Raw genomic sequence first — 18,907 nt, 5'->3', positions numbered from 1 at the left:
ACGCCATAGCCTCCTGTATTACCAGGCATACAGAAAAATTTCTTTCTCTGGACGAGGACTCGAGGATTCCTCAGGCCGCGCCGAATGGTCGCCGGACCTAAGTTGCAAGCGAATCTGCGGAGCTTGGCGTGCTCGCGTTTCCGTCCAAGCGCCCCTTGTTCGCTCGTTCGCAGTGCAATTGATAACTGTTGGCTACCTTTTTTTGCGCGAAAGGCCTCGGTCAATGTTTCTTCAAGGTGGGAACAGTTCAAGTATAGTGCCTGGAATATTATATTCTAGGCACTATGCAGCAGTTGGGTTGTGCTGGGTTCATCCTTTGAAGTTGTACGATGTTGTGCCTGTCGGTACGGGTATTCGTCTTTTCTAGCACTCCCCCTTTCCCACGGTTCGTGGGTCAAAATTGTGGGAGCTAAAATGTGCACAAACCTCAAGGGGACTGCAAAATTCATTCTTTTTTGTCACTGCCAGATGTGGTGGTGCAAAGAGGTTGCCCCGCAAGAGAGCTTTTTGATTAGTATAGTTTGCAGAACACCAAAGCTGTGCAAAAAAGCTGGACGCCAAAAATGGCATACAGCGGTCTTAAAGGAGCCATGAAGAGAAAATACAACTTCGTGTAATTTGAAAGAACTAGGATTCAGTATCTCACTCAGCTCCATTACAGCCACAAAAGATGTTTTTTAACGAAAAAAAAGCAAGAAGTATTTAAAAACTTTCAAATTTTGCGCCACAGTGACGTGTTATGAGCAAGAATGACGTCATACGGGCCTACAATAAAACATAATTTTCAGTGCGTTAACTGCACGTTTGCATTCAAGTGATGCGTTCAAATGGAACTAGAGGCCCCATTACAGACGTCCAGTCATGTGTCGTCGCGACAGGTCAGTTAGGCGGCCGCCAATCGCACAAACAAGGTTCCGTGACGTCATAGAAAAGTTGCGGGAAATTGGCTAGGGGGTCGCGACTGCTCCACACGTTTTTTTCCATATCTCCGTTATTTGTTCGAAGATTGCGATGGTATTGGTATCATTGTTATCGGGACTAAGCCGTCTTTCTAATAAACCCAACTTGTATTTTGTCTTCATGGCTCCTTTAACGTCAGCAGCTAATTACCTTGAAGTTGTTTCATGTGCAAAAAACCCATGCACTCCGAGGCATGCCAGGCAATCACCAACTTCAACAGATACAGGCATATGACAAGCATGAGAAAGTTGCATAACTTAGTGAAATATAACGTCTTTTGTGGCTTTCGAAAGTTCACAAACAGTGTTTGGCGTGTTCAGAAATACATGCTTGAAGATGGCGTTTAATTTTCCCTTGTTCCACTATATTTTTGTGTGTGTGGTATGAATCAACATGTCTCACAGTGCACAAACATTCTTTCCTGGAGCTGGGAATCCAACATGGCTGGTGGAGTTCTGCTAGCAGGAGAATGCGTAGAAAATATTTGTACTGGCTAGATGAAAAGCTGACAGCCAGCAAGTGCTGCAAGTACACTCAGCCAGGCCATAGTAAATTGTGTCACATTTTAGAGTACAAGAGAATTGCACAAACGAAGGTTTTGATAGTAAAAGTCACTACTGTGGAAGAGAATGGAGAAAAATGTGCTCATATGACAGAAGTAAGGCTGAAGGTAGCTTGTGAAGGGATATTGACACGAGGGTGAAATCTCCTCTATACCTCTGCTCTCTGTGTACCAAGTTAAACGCTTTTCAGCCAGCTAAGCTATGCATGTCCCCGAAAGAAGAAAGAGCCTGTGCTGTGGCTGCAGAAAGGGACGTCACCTTGCCGGGGAATGTCTAACTTTAGTGATGTTCTGTTTGCATGCAAGCAGGCCGTAATATGTGGAAAGCCAGGGGATGCAATACAATCATTTTACCGTAAGTGGTTGTGTTACATTGGTGTCGTAAAGTTCGTTTCACTGTTGGCGTGACTGCAAACCTAACAGATGATGCCCCCTTCCCCACCCCTTTTGTTTGTCTGATGCGCAATTTAGTGACTGGAAAATTCAATGAACTAACCTGATGGCTTTGCCATGCATGCACAGTTCGTAGCATACGACCATGTATTGTGCAGCCCGCATAGCTCTTATGTATCATGGCATGCTGACCAACCGATAGTACGTTTTGATGATGCCCACAAAGGCAAAGATTGTGAAAGCATACATTCGTGTGAAACAAGTGTACCAACTGCAGCGCCTCTAAGCTATGTATTATTTAGTTATACAGAAGTGCTGTGTAATGAATGTGCATACAATTGCATAATTTTTATTTGAAAAAAAAAGTATTATGTCAGCTCGTGGAATACAGCCAGCCAGTGTGTTTGCCAGTGACACAAAGCAACGCCAATCTTTACTGGCACATACAAAGTAGTCACAGCGAAATTTACAGTATTTTATCAAAGTATCAGTTTGATCTACCTTGATTGGACAGAATTTTGGCACCTGTACTTTGGCGGCATCATGTGGCATCAGTTTTTTCTTTCACCATTCAACATGATCCAGGATCCTGTTTGGGATGAGAAGACTACCCATAGGATCCAGACTAGCACTTTCCCTTACCTCACTTGGCTACTCCACAAATGTCGAACACAATACCCTGCAGAATTTCTCTCAACCAGGCACTCATGTGTCCATATCAATATCGGGTGTGCTCACAACACAGCTGTCCTCCTCTTCCCCTCCCCCTCCGCTATCTGCGAGTAAACCTGATAACCAGCGCTAACCTGGACGCCAGCAAATACTGGTCTCCTGGGCAGAGACCGCCAAGTCATCACCGGACCTCCTGGGCTGAGAAACCACATCACTTCTTAACTACATAAAGTTCTTCACTATTAGTTCTACTGTTCATCTCATTCCACGTTTAAGCGTATATTTTAGCTTTATAAAAAAAGAAATTCCGGCACTGTTACACATTACCTAAACACAAACAATAATTTTCAGTGACCAGCACACTAATCTTCTTTTCCTCCCCTGCGCTTTGATTTTTCGCTTGAAAAGTGCATCCCTTTGATCTTGAGTGGAAGCCATGGGTTGTGACTGCTATGTTTTGTGTCTGTCCTTGCCATAGAGACAGCTTTTGCTGACTAAGCATACCACACAGATGGGCCTATCCAGGTACACTGTCACATCCAAAGGGCATCCCAGGCCCTTTTAGGTAGAAAACAACAGCTCACCTGAAAATAGGGGGTTGTAGACATGTACAACAACCTTGTCACAACAACTAACCTTCGATCTACAGTGATTTTAGCATAATAAGACATAAGTACTAGTAAAACAAAAACAAGGACAAGAGAATACCACTGGTTATGCTAAATTTTCTATGGTTTACCGCCTTAACCGTGATTTCAGTCATGACTCGACTGTGTGATTTATACATTTGCCTTGTCAGAACTGTAACCTGGTGTCCCTTTCGATTACATTAAAATTAAACACTTTTTCTAATAATCCTCAGTGCTAATGAATGCTTGCATTAGTATAAAATTTTTGTGCGGAGGTGTAAAACCTGGTGTCTATCAAGCGACTCTTTTCGAATTCCCCAACTCTTGAGATTTTCCTTGCCCACGTAAGCAAAATCTTTCTGAACAAAATACCAACAAATGCATTTTAAAATAGATACAGCCCTATTTCAGGGAGAATTCCGGCTATTGAAGTCCTGTGACAGGACAAGCGTACATACTACAAGAAACATGTGCTTTTGGTGCTTGAGAGGATCTAGATTGTTAGGTGCAGAGTACCTTAGGACCGCACAATGTCCGTCCTCGTCCGTGCGCATAGCATTTACAATCGCAAAAAATCACAGGCACCGGCAGGATTCGAGCCTGTGTCTGGTAGACCAGACAGAGTTAGTGTCAGTCGTCGTCTTACCCATTGGGCTATGACCATTTTTTTTTCGTTATTGCCATCCTTTGACACACCACAAACAAAATACACTGCTAAAAATGCTAGCCAGCACATGACTAACAGAGTAACGGCTAAAATTGTTTCATGTTAATGTTTCAAACACGGGCAACCATTCCGGAGGCTCGGGCTGAGCCCTCCACACGTCAATAATCAGACGAACAGACTCAGAAAAGTACTCTTTGGACCGTTTGGCATCGACGGCGTATGGCCATGCACGATTTCCAAATGCCGTGACGAGGTCACATGGAACCCCATCCTCGCATTGAATGGGTAGAAACCTGATCCCGTAGGCATCCAGGGGAAAGTCCTTGTTTAGTGCGCGTTGGAGCACTTCCCAAAAGAAGACCCCATCCCAACACTCCAAGAAAACATGTTCAACCGTCTCGGGTTTTTTGCATGGGTAACACTCAACCCCCCATGGAATGTACTATAGACCTTTCTCTTTTTGCCAGGTTTTTACTGGAAGGATGCCCAGGTGAAGTTTAAAAAAGAACGTTTTAACCCATGGCGGCACTGCCATTCTCTTTATTCGTTTAAGTACGTCCTGTCCAGGCCCTGCACGCTACATGGATCTGTACATCAGCACCGGCAAAACAATATCAGCAAGGTCATGGTACAGTCTTTTGCGCGTCATCCTTGACAAGTGTTCCAGTGTGAAGCGGGCCCGTAAAAACTTTGTTGCCAGTACCACCTCATGAAAATATCCTCTGGGTGCACCAAAAGTTAAAAAAGCACAAGAAACAACAAAATCAGGTAGCGCCCTAGCTAGCCTCATCTCACACAGTGCGCAAGAAAGGGTCATTCACGTCACGCAGAGATTGACAACTTGTCGCAAAAACAAATGCGAGAGAGAAAGACCCCCCGACGCGCACCCACCGGAACAAGTTCGTGCGGCTCGTTAGTTCCCACGCGGACTCCCATATAAACACTGCAAACACATGATGCAGAGCCTGTACGGTCTTATGCGAACAGTGAAGTACCTGAAGAACGTTTGTTCATAAAAAACATGTTGCACACTGAGGCCCTGGTAAACATTGAAAGGCCAGTGCCTTTCCATTTCTCGCAGTTCAACAGCCTGCAGGCTTGTGCCAATAAGGATCACTATCAACATAATTTTCCAACGGCACTCCCAAATACTTCGCTGGCATCGTCTGCCGGCTGATTCACTACCATGAGTTACTACCCGAGAGTCAAACGGCTTACTTCCTCGCCTGTAACGGTGCGGACCTCCCAATGTCCGTCCGCGTACGTCCGTATGCACACCACCATCAAGGAAAATCAAGCGAAATTTGATTTGAGCTGTGAGTTGCAGTTTCATTTAGGGAATAATCAAGGTGCAACTCACGGCTCAATTGGTCGGGGCGCAAATCGGATGTCACTCGGGGCGCAATAACTTGGATGTCCTTTCGAGTCCCCGTATTCCGCACCCTCGCCATCATCCACAGAGTGGAGATGCTGCCATTTTTTTAATGTTGTGTTGTACTTTAATAAGTAATTTTAACTTTCTTTATTAAATTAATTAAAGAAGACTGGATAATACCACTATTTCTTTTCTCTATATAGTATATATCAACAGACTGATTTTTTTACTTTCTCCGACGTTTCAACACTCAGAGCACAAGGTGTCTGCTGCTGGGTATGACTAATGATGTTATCAAATCTTGAGACACTAATGATGAAAAGGAACCTGGGCTACCGAGGGTATTGCTGCGTTCTTTATGTTTGGGTTGTGTTGTGAAATAAATGATGCTCCAAAATACTAAACGAACTACCATAACGTAAGTTGAAATCGTGGGGTCAGTTTATGTCAGCATCGTTTTAATGCGTGCAAAGAATATGTTTTCTATTTTAGCAATCAAACGAGGCTCCTTTGCACAGCGTTGGTGTCATGCTGAAAAGCCAACACGAAAGCAGCTCTTTCAAAACATCAAACTTGGCGCCATTCAGTGACGTCACCAAGAACTGTCATGTGACATTGTGACGTCTAGTTTTAAACTGCCGAAAATGGTGGAATGAAACTTCGGGCGGAATTTTTTTTTACTTACACTAGTGCAAGCAATGCTGAGTTGCAGATGTATTACCATTCTAGTACCAATGGATGAGGTCATAGAAGTTCAGACGGTTCAGACATGAAAAAAAAGCCGTACTTTGCATATGGTCTCTTTTGTATGGAGTACGCAGGAGTACGCACGAACCCTCGGAGAGCTAAATAACCTAACTTTCTAATAAAGTTTTCTACTACTACTAGTAGGAGAATCATAGGCTTGTTCGGTGCATTCGTAGTAGGTATGTGTCTGTAGTAGCGAGGAGAATCAGGTGGTCGGGCAAGTACGCGAGTAGCAACGTTGGCGAGAAGTGATCGCGAGGACGGTGGGAAGCATACTGAAGAGCAGTTTCTCAAAAAAGTACGTGCGCGGCGATGTAGCGTACAGCATGACAACGGTATCTTCTGTTTTTCTACAGTTAACGAGAAAAAAAATAATTAAAGACATAGCAGACCTCTTCTTGCACTCGTAAAAAAAAAAAAAAAAGGGGGCGCGCAACAAATAGAAAGCTTTTTTTTTTTTTTAGTTATTTATAGAGGAGGCGGGAGAAGCAAGCATCGTTCGCTCCGGACTTTCGCTTCCAAGTTCCACACAGTTATAACTGTTATAACGTGTACACACGGTGTATACTTCCACTACAGTGATTCTGGTTAATCAGTGAGCGTTTGCGGTTTGGCCAGTTGCATAAAAATTCAGACAGACCGCCTTCAGTGAGTTGTGAGAACAGTCAGTACTACTCCGTGTTCAGTACTTCTACCCAAGCATTCTTCCTCCATGTACCCAGTACCCAAGTGACAGAACCGCCAACCGCCAACGTTCGGAGGGGCAAGGAGGACGCAGGGGATTTAAATCGTTAAATGCCTGAAGGCCAGCGCGGGTGTTGGCCAGAGGGCGCTACCATAGCACAAGATCACGTGACGCGTTGTATTCTTTATTTTTTGCTGCCTTGCCAGTCTTTTCCCGCCAAATTTTCGCGCTCTCGAGTGGTCGGCGGCAGCGGCTAGCAGAACGTGCGGTCCCTCATTGTCGTGGTAAGTGGCATCCAAACTAGCGGCATTTATTCTATTTAGTTCGAGAAGGTGCCTTATTCTACCGAATATCGTTTCAGTGTCTTGGTGTGTCATGCATGCTTTATAAAATGTTCTGTTTGCATGAACGGAAAGAACAAAGGAGAGCGCCATGCAGCCAGATTGCGGCAGCGCTTGTGTTTTCACGTCGTGAATCTGGTTTTTGCCAATTTCCGATTTCAGTGAAGCAGAAGACTAGTGATGTCGTCACCAAGAACCCCTCGAAGGAGCACGAGAAGCACGAGTCGGGAACCTCGCACACGTATGTTGCTTTGAGATCGCACGATTAGCTCACACGGAGACCTTCTCGACGTTTCATGCGGTTTAAGCGCTTTGCATGCTTTTCTACACTCGTAGCAATCTTGTAAGAACGTATATGATTACTGCCACCTTACCCACTTGCCTGGGAGTGAAATCCGGAGACGAGGCCGTCTCCAGGCTTCATTTACCTTCTACGGACGAAGGGTTTCGATGGCCTTGTGTGCAAAAGTGGTTCCCGCTATTGATCCGACTCAGTAGTAATCGCAAAAATTTTAATGAAACTCGCCTTTAAAATTCTGATTTTTCTTCTTTCGCAGCTTCTACAAGCTCGAGGAACACCCGTGAGTAGCATTTCTATTTTATTTTTATTTTATCAATGTTTATTTAAATAACTTCAATAAACTTGTGATTTCATTCCATGTGCATTTCAAACATGTGCATTTCATTCCAAATTTTCTTAGGCTTGTGTCTTGTAGCTACAGGAACGTTAAAAAAATGCTTTTTTTTTCTTTGCAGCATCGAGGAGAAATACACGTAAGTAATGCCTGCATCTCGTTTGCCGTTTTTCTAAAAAGGCTCATTCGGAGAGCGAGTGCGAGATGAGATCACAGTAGGCTACACTGACATGCAGCACCTTTGTCACCTCCCATACCGGTGCCACTGTGTCGCAGTCTAGTGTCCCGCAAGTCCCCTATCGGGACCTGAAACAGCTTGTGTGAAAGAATGTTGGCATGAACGGAGTGAGAACAAACTGCACATAATCAAACCTCGAAGAAAAGTGGGGATTGACTGACGTGTCCACATGCATCACATGCATACTGGCTGTAGGCCACATGCACCATGCATCCACGTCTTAGACTGAACGCCGCCACCTATGGGTGATTAATGCAAAGAACAGTTTACGTTCCTTAGCCTAGGTGAAAGCCATGTTATGCTCCTTGAATATACCACTTTTCATTTCACATTTATTTCAAGTTGTCTACATGCAGTTTTATTTCTAATTGCTAACCATGTTTGGCCCACTGTCTGTCCCCTAAGTAGTTGGGGCAGTAGGGAGTTGCCATGTGTGTCGGAACCTCACTGTTTTGCCAGGGCAAGTTATGTGCTGTGATGCCTTCGTGCTCACCACCATTCCCATATTCCAGCCATCATGACCGCTTACAGAGACCATAAAGACTACATACACTCACGTTTTGTTGCAAAAACGAGCCTCTGATAATTTCCTCATCTCCATTATAGTGTGACTTTGTTGTTAGAATTTTTAGTTCAAATTTGCATGATTGCTATCCTGACTTGGCAACCTTTGGAGTGATTCAAACTTTTATTTCGCCTTCATGGTTTCTTTAAGACAGGGAGCCCTGTGCACCTGCAAATATAAGTTGCTACATCATTCTTATCAAATTGCATTTAAGTGCGGTCACTTTGGGCAAGCTTTAAACGAGAAGTTTTTGTATTTAAGTTGCTTAAGAAATCAGTGCCTGAAAAAAAGTATTTGTTGGGCCTTGAATTGTCAATTGACTCCATGCCTATAAGGTTTTAAATTGCCATGGAAAGCGTAGCGTATTGGGCATTACTAATGAATGCAAATTTTTCAGTTAAAAAAATTAATTCAATATTATTTCTTGAAAATCTACTAGGGAAGTTATTGATCGATTAATGCTTTAGTTGCAGTTAATTTTTTTCTAATTGACTGATGTCATGTGAGCAACATGAACCAAGAGTGCCATGTTGAAATTCTGCACTAGCATGCCAAGGATCATACTTGTATTTACACAACCGGCTTTACGTTGACAACAGGGAGCAATGCAAGCATGCTCACAGATTACGTTGAGAAAAACCAGCAGATGATAGCCAAGACAGACCGGAAAATGGCCATTTTAATGCAAATACAAGGCATAAAAATTGGTGAACAGGCGCTCGCACCACTTTGATGTTGGATAGACTAACTGACGTAAGTAAACTGTGATTGATCAGTGCTTCCTCCAATTAAGGGGAGCACATCGATGAGTGGCGACATTCCTGATTCGAGAAATAGTATGAATGACAACATACATGGTGATAAGCATCCCGGCCGCATCAGCGCCATGATATGATCAGCTTACCTCATCTGGAAGTCTGTGAACTGGCCTAGAAGCATATTTATGCCCGAAAAATGTTAACAAACTTCTTTGCCAGCAGAGCAGTGCAAACTCTCTATAAATGCCTGGAATTACTCAAAATTGAACGTGCCAGTAACGTGATAGTACAAAGACCCATCAAAAGCGAAATTTTTCTTTACTTTTTTTATCCCGATTCAACGCATTCGATTAATCAATCAACCAACTAAAGCCTGTCAATCAATTGGGTTAGATTTTTTAACCGACGCCCAGCACAAGTCCTCAAAAAAATCTTCCGTGTAATATTACAGTCCCGTTGTAAATATTTACCAAGCTGTGGCACACCAGGGTGCTTGCAATGACCACTTGGCCTACATTTTAACTCTTTCACTACCGCACCTATCAAAATCGATCAATTTGATCGATACGTCCGGGAGCGCCTTTTCATAGCGTTCCAGGCGTTTCTTGAACAAGTAAAGCTGTTCGGAGTTAGATCAGAAAATGGCCTTTCAAAATCAGTTTTGTTTTCATTTTTGCAACGGAAAAGTGATTTTTGACACGCTTTTGAATCACCTGGGTGTGGAAAAGGGGCGTGGTCATCGCGCGTCACGGCTACCAACGAAGAATGCGTGCAACTCGTAATTACTCTGCACCAGCGCTTGTTTTTTGCTATCAGGGCGTGAATGGGGAACTAGCAAACGATTTTCAATCGTCAGGTTCGCGCTCTGACAGTAATAATCCCAGAAATCGGCTAAAAATGTCAAGCAGTGCCTGGTTGCAAAGCTACTTTATGATTTTAGGCAGTTTTATTGCCTTTGCGCAAGTTGTTCTAAGTATTGTGGTAGGTCTACTTACCCCAGGACCATTCGCAAACAGTTTACAACAGTTTCGGTTTCGTTTCTGCATCGCGAAATTCATATTTAGCGCTACTACGCAGTTACCCAACTTCAAGGCTACCTGCCATGGCGCCTGAAGCGTCCGCGACTGATCCACGAACAAAGCACGGCGCTCCTGATTTCCCCCCACCCTAACCCGATTTCTGCGATAAGAACTTCAGATGCAAGTTAAAAGGTCACACCCAGTCGCCAGATATCTGTTCCGCTGAGGACAGCGCTTCAAACCGGCCTTACACTGCCAGCTGTTCGCCTTCCAGTTTCGTTTCCATGCGAGGGTATATCCGGGTGTCTAATGTTGCTGCTTAGTTGAACTGTCTATTCGGACGGAGTCTCTGATAAGTTTTTTTACTGTTTCATTTGAAAAATGTTAGGTGGTGCTGCAATAGAGGAGGCTCGTTGTGCTGATATTTTTCAGCGCGCAACTGCTACTCGGCCAAATATCGCAGGGCACGATTCTAGCTCATCGTACCTCATTTTTGCGAGCAAGGCTACAATTGCGAGTAAGAAGATGATAATAAAGCTCAGCTTTATGTTTTGAGAGATAACTGACCGTGAACGACAACAAGCATCAGCCACGGTGTTCCGTTTTCAACTTCATGCATGTTTTTTTCCGCATCGCGTGCTTGTCCCAAATATTGTGCTCGCTGTAAATGCAAAGTCAGCCATTGACAAGATGTTTTTACGTTATGTGGGGGCAAATTGGTGCCTCTGATAACGTCAAACCGCCAGATTTATTCCAGGGCACCACCCGAAATTGCACATTTTGAATTAGAGGTTGAGCTTCACCGCATGACACGAGCACCGTGCGTGCTAACATTTTTTTTAGGGTGTGTTTTTGAAATGTTTCCCTACAAAATGCATATTCTAATTTTTTTCTACTACCGGTGGTTTGATATACACAACTCCTTTTTTATCATTTTTTTCGACAACTTGACAAAAATTTTGATTTTGATAATTTTTTTTCACAACTATGATATATGAAAACCTTTAAAAAACTGCTGTTATTGGAAAGGCCGTTAAATAATCTGCATTTTGTGCTCCTGCAATTAGTGCCTAACCAATTTTTTAGCAGGAAAAAAAGTTTTCTTGGACCCCTAAAAATTGGTCAATTTTCTGCGGTAGCAAAAGAGTTAAACTGCTTTTCTTGTTTTCTCAAATCCAGCTTTTGTTCCTTCGGGCCAGTTGTTGCCACCACTAACTACCGGTCAGATTTGCATGTAACACTTGTTGGCATAAGTACAGAGCAGTCTACTTTATTTGACCAAAGCATGGCTGCCTTATAGCTATATAACTAATTTCATATGGTCAGTTTTTGCAAAGGGAAATTTAAAAGGGCCATGAGGACAATGTACAACTGTGTTTAATTTGGAAGAACTAGCCTTTGGGAACTCGTTTAGCTCCATTACAGCACGGAAGGAGTTTTTGAACTTAAAAAAAATGCTAGAAATATTGAAAAAAGTTCAAATTTCGTGCTACAGTGACAGAATGTGGGCAGGAAGGGTATATTAAGGGCAAGCAATAAAATTTTGTTGTAAGTGTGTTAACTGCATGTCAAACGGAACTATAACCCTCCCCACAATCACCCAGTCATGTTTCTTGGAGGTGGCTTAGGTCAGCAGCCACCAATTGCGCAAACAAGATTTGGTGACGTAACATAGAAATCGCTGGGAAGTGGCTGGTGAATCGCCACTGGTTCATCGGTTTTCTTTAATATCTCGATTATATTTTTGAAGTTTATGACAATTGATATCGTTGTTTTTGGTACAAAGCAGTATTTTAGTGTACCAACCTTGTATTTTGTTTTTATGGTCCCTTTAGCACCTGTGGTTAGTTCTACTCTCTGATCCTTACAGAACTCGTGCTTTATAAGGCAAACCAGTGTTTAGTGCATTGATTATAAATAAAATTGGATGGAATGATGTGACACATCAAACTTGCGCTACATAAATGATGCGATATCGTGATACTACCGAAATCAAAGAAGTGCCATGATTTGGGCATGCAGATGATATGCAGTCAATGTTTTTATTAGTTGAGCTTGAACAGAAGGGAGCCTAGGAGTGAGTGTAATCAGTGTGGCAGTGGGATAAAGGCTGCCTCTACCAGGGCACTTCTGAGGTGACAGAGACTGCTGTCAGCAACCTGAAGGTACATTGAACTGGAAAGCGTCTTGCTGGTTGATTTTGCAAAAGTGGCGTTTATTTGTCAAAAGTGAAATTAGATGTCGAACATGTTACGCTACTTCAAGTTGACTCAGTAAAACTTGCTGTTGAGCTATTGGTTCATTTTTACTCAAAAGAAGTTAGCGAGGATAACGCACAGAGAAGAGATGGACCAAACTGGCACTGAGACAGTGCTCATTGGAAGTGACCGCTCCTGTATGTTTCTTATCTATGGGTTTTATTTTTCATGCCAACTTAATTTGTTTACTTCTGGGTATCCTCAAACACCAGCTTTGTGCAGTATTTTTGCAAAAAATGTGTGTAATGGCAACTTGAGCTCTCTTTTTGTATGTGTGCAATGCTGTGTGGTTAATTTGTTTCCTCTCCCCCCCCCCCCCCCCCCCTGCTTTTCCTTTTTATATTAGCAGCTCGAAGCACACGGGGCACGCGTAAGTGTTCATTCTGTTGTTTTTCAACGTCTTAGTATCCCCAATGCCTCCCTCAGTCCATAATGTGCAGTTTAACATAGCATTATGTTGCATCAACTGAGCCATGGTGGAAAATTGATGTCTGCGTGTGTTAATTGTGTGTCAAACAATGCGTTGTGTTTTCTGGAAGAGAGAAAAGTCTCATGGCCTTGCTGTCTGTGATGGATAGCCTTTGACAGTGTGGATCAAGTGCAAAAAATGTTGCCGTTTGTTGCTTGATGGTTGATCGGGTTTCTTGGTGCCTCATGCTCATGAGTGTGATCTCCTGGCTTTGAAAATTCTCTTTACTTGGGGGTAAAATTACTTGGGGGTAAAATCTAAAGTCCAGCTTAGTTAATGAGTTGTATCAGATGTGTTGACTCTGATGCAACTTACTGAAGGCCATTTATAACCTAAATACACCATGTACTTCGTACATTAATGCAGAGAAAAGGCATCAATTTGCGTTTAAATGTGTCCAGACCTCTACCGAGGTGCATAACAACATAGAAATCCAGTAAATGTTGTAGAGGTTTGCGAACTTTTAACTGCCCATTACTTCGGTATTAGTGTTTAGTTTTTTTTTTTTTTTTTTCTTTCCGAGTTTCCAGCACATGTTTGCCTTCAATATATTTGATTTGTTTTAAACATGTGTGAGACGTGTGTCCTACTGGCTTCACTGCAAGGAACACTTTTTTTTTTTTAGAGGCGGGGGCAATGCACTGTAGCTATCCAAAAAGCTTAATGTGGGCAATTGAACCGAGAACAGATTTTTTTTTTTTTTTTCGCACACATTCTAATATCCAAATGTTTCATTATTTCAGATAGCAGAAGTAGTTACAATTTTCACTTTTTTTTGCACCCACTAAAAAGAAGTGTGAAAAAATAGGCAGTGATGATTGATGCCCTCAGTTTTGAGTGCCCAGGCTCCTTTGCAATCAATATTGATTTGTCATCAGCAGTATTAGTGCCTGATATTTGAGCTGAAGTTAAAAACTATGGAAGAAAGAAAAGAAAGGAGCAGCCACCTCCTAAATTTGCTGCTTCATTAGAGTTGTCTTGTGGGCAGGTTATGCAAGTAAATGTGATAGTTTCAGTGAACGGCGAAAATAAACCATTGCCAGTCTCCCACCGCAAGAACTTGCCTGTTGCTCAACTTCTGGTTCAAGATTTAAGCCTGTTTCATGCTGCAATGAGTACATTTCAGTCGGGGTCTCATGACCCCTTCCCCCTTCTAGCCAGCCATGGGTGGCTCCGAATTTTACATAGCTGGGTGACACGTACTGAAACAGACTGAGTTTGAGTTCTGCTTGGAAATTTTCAGGCGCAGGTATACTAAAAATGTCATTTGTTAAGAGACAGATAAAAGTGAAACAAAAAAAAATATTTTAAAGGGACTGGCTTATGTAAAATCACAACTTCAGCCTACCTTCTCTGGGAACGTCCTCTGTCAAGTCGGGTGTCCCTTTCTTTGAAACTGTGCCTACCAACAAGCGTAGCTGTACTTGATACTGTTTTCAATTAATGGTGAAACTTTTCAGCCTGGTCGTATACATTAAACCATGGAAGATTGCCTATTTTTTGTCTTGGCAGTAGAAGTGCTGTGGTCAAGTTAAGCAAGATAGCTTACCTTGCATGGGCATTGGAAACATACATGAATTCCCCAGTACTTTGATAGGTAATTGTTGCGGCCATGACCGTTATTGTCCCCGATAAAGCTCTTGTGGATTTTGAAAATCTGCCGTCATAAATTTATTATTTTTTTTACCTTAACTGCTAAATACAAAGGAACATACAGTACTGCAACCAGAAAGAACATTCGAAAGTTGCATGCACTGAAGTTTTAGTGACCACTGCTGTGTATTAAGCAAAGGCTACAATTTTTCCGATGCCTGTTTCTAGCATCACGTCGGCAGAGAGATGCTGCTGCTAGTGATGGAATCGCTCCTCTTCCATCGTCTTCCGTTGATGGAATCAACGAGGTGCCTCCGTCAAGTCCATACCAGAGAAATCTTCCAGGTAACCTGTTAGAAATAATTTCTATATACCATATTTACTCGCGTCATAAGCCCACTTTTTCTTTTCCAAAAAATTTGGCATGAATTTGGGGGAAGGTTTCTATGCAGGAAAAAGTTGCAATAGATTTTTAAAAATTGAAATTTTATACAATAAAGATGCCAAGAGAAGCGCGTCAAACCCTTTCCTTTCCAGTAAAACATGTGGGTAATTGTGTAATCAAAATTCTTTTTTATGCTCAAGTTCATGCATGTGTGGGAAAATGCGCAGTTGTATGCTGGGAATTGTTTCTTGGCTTACACTGGTATACACATTGCTGATATGTTTAAGTCAGGGGTGGAAGTAATGCGTGAGTAGCCCTTTATAGGCAATAGACCTATAGGTCTATTGCCTATAGGTAGACCTAAAACTGAAAAAAATGGGTTTGGGATGAATCGTACTTCTCAAAATAGATGGGGGCTTTTTTTGTCATTCCCAGTTTATGTAGCAAAACTGTTTTAAAACTCTGAAGTACAGGACGCAAAACTGCGCACTAGTATGCTGCACGTTATCAACTCCACTATCAATTCTTGCTTATTTGATTACACTTGGCTGATAGATGAACAGGATTAGATGAAGCGTGATTGTGACAAGGTGCACGATTAAAAACTGATCAAGAAAACAATTGGGGTGATAACATTGACAGGCTATTGGCACACAACTATGTGGTAAGCAACAAAAAGGAAAATGTTGCATTTTCACTCCTGCTCTTTTTACCCCCATCACTGTCTGTTATGCTACACCCTCCACACTATATATCTGGACAAGCATGAACAAGAAAGAAGAGTTCAAAATATGTTACATGCCCGTTTCTTTTTCTTAGTGGCAAACTAGCATGTTTTTTAAGCTACTTGCCGAAATGTTCATTATTATTGAAAGAATGAAGTTTGGGAGGAAACTAGTTGAAGCTGAAGACGAGGCCTTTGTTGCTGTTGTGCTAACCGGTATCGCGGAAGTTTGGGGTAGCTACCATATTTTCGCGCGTATAACTCGCCCCTGCATATAACCCGCACCCCCACTTTCCGTTGAATAAAAAAAAATAGATCCCCGCGTATTGCCCGCATATTTATAAATAAGAGGATGGACCAAATCTACTCAAGCAACGTTACTTATTTGCTTATGCAAAAGAACTTGCCTAGCTGACTGCGTAACTAGATGACTTGCTGCATACATTTTCTTGGAAAAGCAAAAACGCTCGTTATACGGGCTCACGTTATACGTGTGAAAATACGGTAAGGTTCGTGTCCCTTTGAGATCATTGTTTTGGTTCAAAGTTGTCCACGGAGCCCTGCACTAACTTGATTGATTGTAGGGTTTAACGCGCCAACGCAACGCAGGCGATGAGGCACGCCATAGTGGAGGGCTCCGGATTAATTTTGACCACCTGGGGATCTTTAACGTGCGCCGAAATCTCAAACCCGCGTCCTCGTGCGCAGTCCCTGCACTAACTTAATTCCCCAGTCAATTTGAGCTGATGTAGGTGTCAAGTTTCCTTGTAGAGAATGATGGAGGCGAAAAGCAAAACCACCTGTGTGTTCAAGATTTTAGCGCTTGTTAAATGTTACAAATCCCCAGGTAATCAAAATTAATCCGGAGCCTTCCACTTTGGCGCGCCTCATCGCCTGTGTAGCGTCGGCGCATTAAACCCTACAATCAATCAATCGATTCCTTGTAGAGAACAAGAAAGAGATAGCAGTGTAAAGTAGGGGGTTAACCTAGTCATAATTAAATCAGTCAGTTGCCATGAATTTTATGTATCACACATAGACCACTTGGCTAACTTTACTCATTTCCACATACAGTTGAACCCCTTTATAAGAGACACGTACCGGGGAGCAGTTTCTGTCTCTTATACGAGATGTCTCTTATAAGCAGGGTACCATGTTTTCACTTACTAATCAGACCCTAGTTCAGTGTGGGCACCGTATGACTAAAATAAACTCAAGGGAACGCTACAGCATGTTTCAAAAGATTCATTCTAATTAATGTTTGGCCCCAAAATTTATGAAACTTTGTTTGCTTAATGACTGTATTTACAGTTTTTTACAACCGATTCTACAAGCTTTTTTTCCTTTCCTTGCTTGTGGAAGATGAATCGTAGATATTGAGTTGACAAGCCTGATGAATAGCCAGAGCGCACAGCTTCTTCCGCTGTGTGCTCAGGCTATTCATTACGCTTGCAGGACTCAGCACCTGCAGTGCTTCTTGATTGGGAGCTACGCGAGTGGGAGAGCCCGCATGTGCAGTCGCGCTCCAATGGATGGCAGTAAGCTTCAACCACTTCAGTAAGTTGCATTTCCATTGGCAGGGCTTCTCATCGTCATCTCATAGCTGACTGAACCACTGTGTGTTTGCTGAAGTTATACTAAATAGCAACTGCAGGTGTCTGTCGTCCACCTGTGTTTCCACAATGTTACAAGCGAGATTATTGATTAAACTTCAAGGATGACTTGTCCCTTATAACCAATCTTCTACATCCAATGTCTGTTATAAGAGAGGTCTATTTAATGGGAAAGATAGGGCAGCCAACCATGTGGGTGAATAGTGTCTCTTATACCCATTTGTCTCTTACATCAGTGTCTCTTATAAGGAGGTTCAACTGTAGTTACATTTTTTTTTTTTTTAACGTGACAACATCCCTTAGATACCCCCACTGGCTTCGACCTGGATTTCTGGCTGTCTGACCTTGAAACAGTCATCTCACACGTCGCTTGAATGAAGTGTACAAGTACGCAGTGTGATTGTTGATGTAATCATGCGACTTGATGCCTGGAATACAAGAAAAACTCCCTGCTGCCACCCCCCCCCACCCCCCTCAACAACTGTGTCACGAAATAAACTCCTTTTCTGTTGATTGGTGTTGAACACATCATGGGCACGTGATCACTGACATCATATTTGCGCATCTCTGCATCTGCTCTGGTATATATCTGGTATCAAACATCTGCTCTGGTATATATAAAACCCGTTCTCCGAGCGCAACATCACATGGGCTGTTGCAAAATGCCTATTCCCAAGGAAGGAGCAACCCAATGTTACACAATGCTGTTTAAAGTTATTTCAAACAGTGTTAAAGAAGTGCATATCGTAGAAAATTGCTGCCAAATTTTAATTTGGTTCTTCCATGCTTCCTTCATGGTTCTTCCTTTGGTTCTTCACATGCTTCCTTTTTTTTTTTTTTTTTTTTTTGTCCATAACAGATTTGTTTTTAGTAATTGGTTCCTCCTGAACATACCGAAGCAACTTTCTGATGTTATCATTTTCAACAGCCTTTACAGAGCTTGACTTGAGCTCCCCTCTACACTACGGGACACCAAGCTCCGCCACTGGCGGCACTCCACGGTCCAATACGTGAGTGCATGTTTATGCCGGCGTTTCCTACCTGGTTTTCTTGTCATTGCCTTTTTTAAAGTGGGATCGTTTTCAATGTCCTCTCAGTTGGCTCAAATTTTATGTGCCAGCTTGTTTGCTTCGCACATCATCTGCAGGTGGGAGGGACCTACCACACAGAGGTAGTAGCGTCTGTAGCTTTCAGTGATTACATTATTGGTGGTCCATGTAAGGGGCTAATCCTTATGGCTAAAATCCTCCTTATTGAGACGGGTTGTAATCATAATTTAAAAAGACTGTTGTCCGTGCAATGTGGCAAAGCATGGACAGTGGAAACATCACAGATCAAAGTGGCAAGACCCAAAACATAATACAGTTAACTCTTGATAATTCAGTCTCCTAATTAGAATTTTTGGTTAATGAGAAGTGATGTGCTGGTCCTGGAAGCTTTACATACAATCCGATGGAAGAAATTGCTCATAAATTCAAAGCTAAAACCCTTATATTGGTTAATTGCAAGTTTTTTTGAAGAAAAAGCTTCAAGAAGGCCTTCATTTTTCAATGAAATTCAAATTTTTCTAGCGCAAAAGCAGCGCCTTGTTTTGAACTGATGTTGGCGCGATCCGCACT

The 18,907-nt window shown here is 42.5% G+C and overlaps 1 protein-coding gene across 3 annotated transcripts in view; it reads left to right on the top strand.

Annotated features, from left to right (window-relative positions):
* The first annotated feature begins 6,807 nt into the window (after positions 1-6,807).
* Dpa (disc proliferation abnormal) overlaps positions 6,808-18,907 on the top strand; it is a 36,162-nt gene continuing 24,062 nt past the window's right edge. The window contains exons 1-7 of one of the 3 annotated variants that reach the window (XM_077686826.1): positions 6,808-6,974; positions 7,194-7,272; positions 7,589-7,612; positions 7,788-7,805; positions 12,851-12,874; positions 14,795-14,911; positions 18,217-18,298. In XM_077686826.1, the coding sequence (XP_077542952.1) occupies positions 7,212-7,272; positions 7,589-7,612; positions 7,788-7,805; positions 12,851-12,874; positions 14,795-14,911; positions 18,217-18,298 (326 nt within the window). In that variant the 5' untranslated portion in view covers positions 6,808-6,974; positions 7,194-7,211. The remainder of the gene's footprint in view (positions 6,975-7,193; positions 7,273-7,588; positions 7,613-7,787; positions 7,806-12,850; positions 12,875-14,794; positions 14,912-18,216; positions 18,299-18,907) is intronic. The other 2 variants (XM_077686827.1, XM_077686828.1) reach the window with 2 other exon arrangements.

This window comes from Haemaphysalis longicornis, unplaced genomic scaffold (genome assembly GCF_048455015.1).
Source record: "Haemaphysalis longicornis isolate Haplotype H1 unplaced genomic scaffold, Haemaphysalis longicornis Haplotype H1 scaffold_1, whole genome shotgun sequence".
Classification (NCBI taxonomy): Eukaryota; Metazoa; Arthropoda; class Arachnida; order Ixodida; family Ixodidae; genus Haemaphysalis; species Haemaphysalis longicornis.
This window is presented reverse-complemented; position numbering and strand designations above follow the sequence as displayed.